Here is a 1,887-nt window from a genome sequence, read left to right as displayed (position 1 = left end):
AGGCCTGCGGGCCAGACCACGCCCGTTTCAGGCATCTCCTTTCCAGGGGACGTTGGTGGTGCTGGTCGGGCACACAGAGTCCCCTGGGCCAGAGCACCCAGCAGCACAGAGGCAGGGGTGTGACTAGGACATGGCCACAGCCAGGGCGCTGTAGCCCACCTCAGGCCTCTGGTGTAGGAGTTCTGGGTCCAGGAGAATCGTGTGTGTGAGCATGTGCAGCTATGGGGGTGGGAACACGGGACAGGCCGGGCTGTGACAGGTGGCGGCCCAGGCTGGCATGGCAGGTGGGGAGCAGCAAGTCAAGGCGTGAAGGGTCTGGGGTCTGGTGGTGAAATAACTGGGTATTAGGGCTGGGGAGAAATCGGGTCACCACAAGGGTTATGGGATCAGAAGGGGAGATGGGGCCTGGAATCCAACTAGGGATAAGGGAATGGGGGAAGGCAAACTGGAGTGGCGGGGGGGGTCTTTTGGCCAAGGAGGGGGTCCTCACCTCGGAGCTGCCTCCAGGTGACCGTGGGCTCCGGTCGCCCTACGGCCAGGCAGAGCAGGTTCACATTGCCCCCCTCGTTCACCGTCACCGGCGAGGAGATGTTCACGATGCGGGCAGGGACTGTGGGCATTGGTGGGTCAGTGAGAGGCTGGGTGTGGACGGGGGAGTCCAGGCCCAGCCCTCCTCCTGCAGACCCCGGAGTCCAGCCCCAGCCCCTCCTCCTGCAGACCCTGGAGTCCAGCCCCAGCCCCTCCTCCTGGGAGCCAGGGTCCCGCTGGCGTCACTTCCTGTAGGAAGCCCTGCTGTTCACTCGCATCTTCTCCCTTTCCCTCTGCAGTCCCAGGTCGGTCTGGCGCTCTGTCCCATCGCTGGGGCTCTTGTTCCTGCGGCATTGTCGCTCCACGTCGTCCTACTCTGGTTTCTGTATCTTCTGGTCTGAAGTCCTCTCTCCTCGTCTCTATTTGTTATTCTTTAAAATGAGCTTATCTCGCACGGTGCGCACGGTACTCACATGTGGGCGAGTGTAAGCGCGGTAGGAAATCGGCGAGACCCTCACCACAGCCTCTGGGTAAGCGGTGCCGCTCATCTGAGGACGCATCTGTGCTGTGTGCGTGCGCGCTTTCCTTACTCCCCGTCTGGTATCTGATTCGCCCTCCTGTCGGGGTGACTTTGCACGTCCATGCCAGAGTCCAATCAGCAGGTCTGTTCCTGCTTTTCATTTTCTTTCTAGCAGGGCATGAAATAAAGGTGGCCCTTCCTGGCGGCGGTGCCTCGGACTGATCAGCGGCAGCACCGTCCGGCTTTGCGGGCGGGATCCGAGGCCTGTCCGCCTGCCCAGGGGGCTGCCGGGTGGGCGGTGGTGCTGAGGTGAGGGCCCGGGGCTCTGGCTCCCGGGTCTGTGTTGTCCCGGCCCCACTGGGCCCTCGTCGCCATCGTCCAGGCTGGGAGTGGCCTTCGCCCTCTGTGGGCTCCGCGGCGCCTCCGTCCGGCTGGGCGTGCGTCCGGCTGGGACTTGCTCTGCGCTCCGCCCTCGGGCTATCGCCCTCCCCCGCGTGCACCGTTCGTTTTGCCCCGGCTGCGTGCCCTCCGAGGTCTCGGCTCCGCGGACACGTCTGAGACGCCCTAACTCCGTGGGCAGGGGCGGGGCGGGCTGCCTGCTCTGAGCACGCGGCCCAGCTGGGGAGCGCCCTCCCAGTGCCTCTCCTGCCCCGGCTGCCGCGCTGTCGCTGTGACGGTCCTCCAACTCCCTGAGGTCCCTGCGGGTAGGGCTGCACAGTCTCCCGGCAGGCGTGTGCCCGGATGGGCGAGGGCAGGAGTCCTGGCTGGGCGCCGCGTCGGCCGCGCTCTCCACACCGCCCCCAGGCAGGCCGCCCAGCTGCGTCTGTCCCGCGCCCTCC

General features: G+C 65.9%; 1 protein-coding gene across 1 annotated transcript in view; it reads right to left on the bottom strand.

The window, feature by feature from the left end:
• Positions 1 to 1,887, bottom strand: part of IGLON5 (IgLON family member 5) — a 9,069-nt gene that overhangs the window by 5,134 nt on the left and 2,048 nt on the right. The window contains exons 3-4 of the mRNA XM_014586350.2: positions 1,002 to 1,746; positions 491 to 610 (exon numbers count right to left, since the gene is read on the bottom strand). Of these exons, the coding sequence (XP_014441836.2) occupies positions 491 to 610; positions 1,002 to 1,746 (865 nt within the window). The remainder of the gene's footprint in view (positions 1 to 490; positions 611 to 1,001; positions 1,747 to 1,887) is intronic.

The sequence above is a fragment of the Tupaia chinensis genome, unplaced genomic scaffold (assembly GCF_000334495.1).
Source record: "Tupaia chinensis unplaced genomic scaffold, TupChi_1.0 Scaffold000129_1, whole genome shotgun sequence".
Taxonomy (NCBI): Eukaryota; Metazoa; Chordata; class Mammalia; order Scandentia; family Tupaiidae; genus Tupaia; species Tupaia belangeri.
This window is presented reverse-complemented; position numbering and strand designations above follow the sequence as displayed.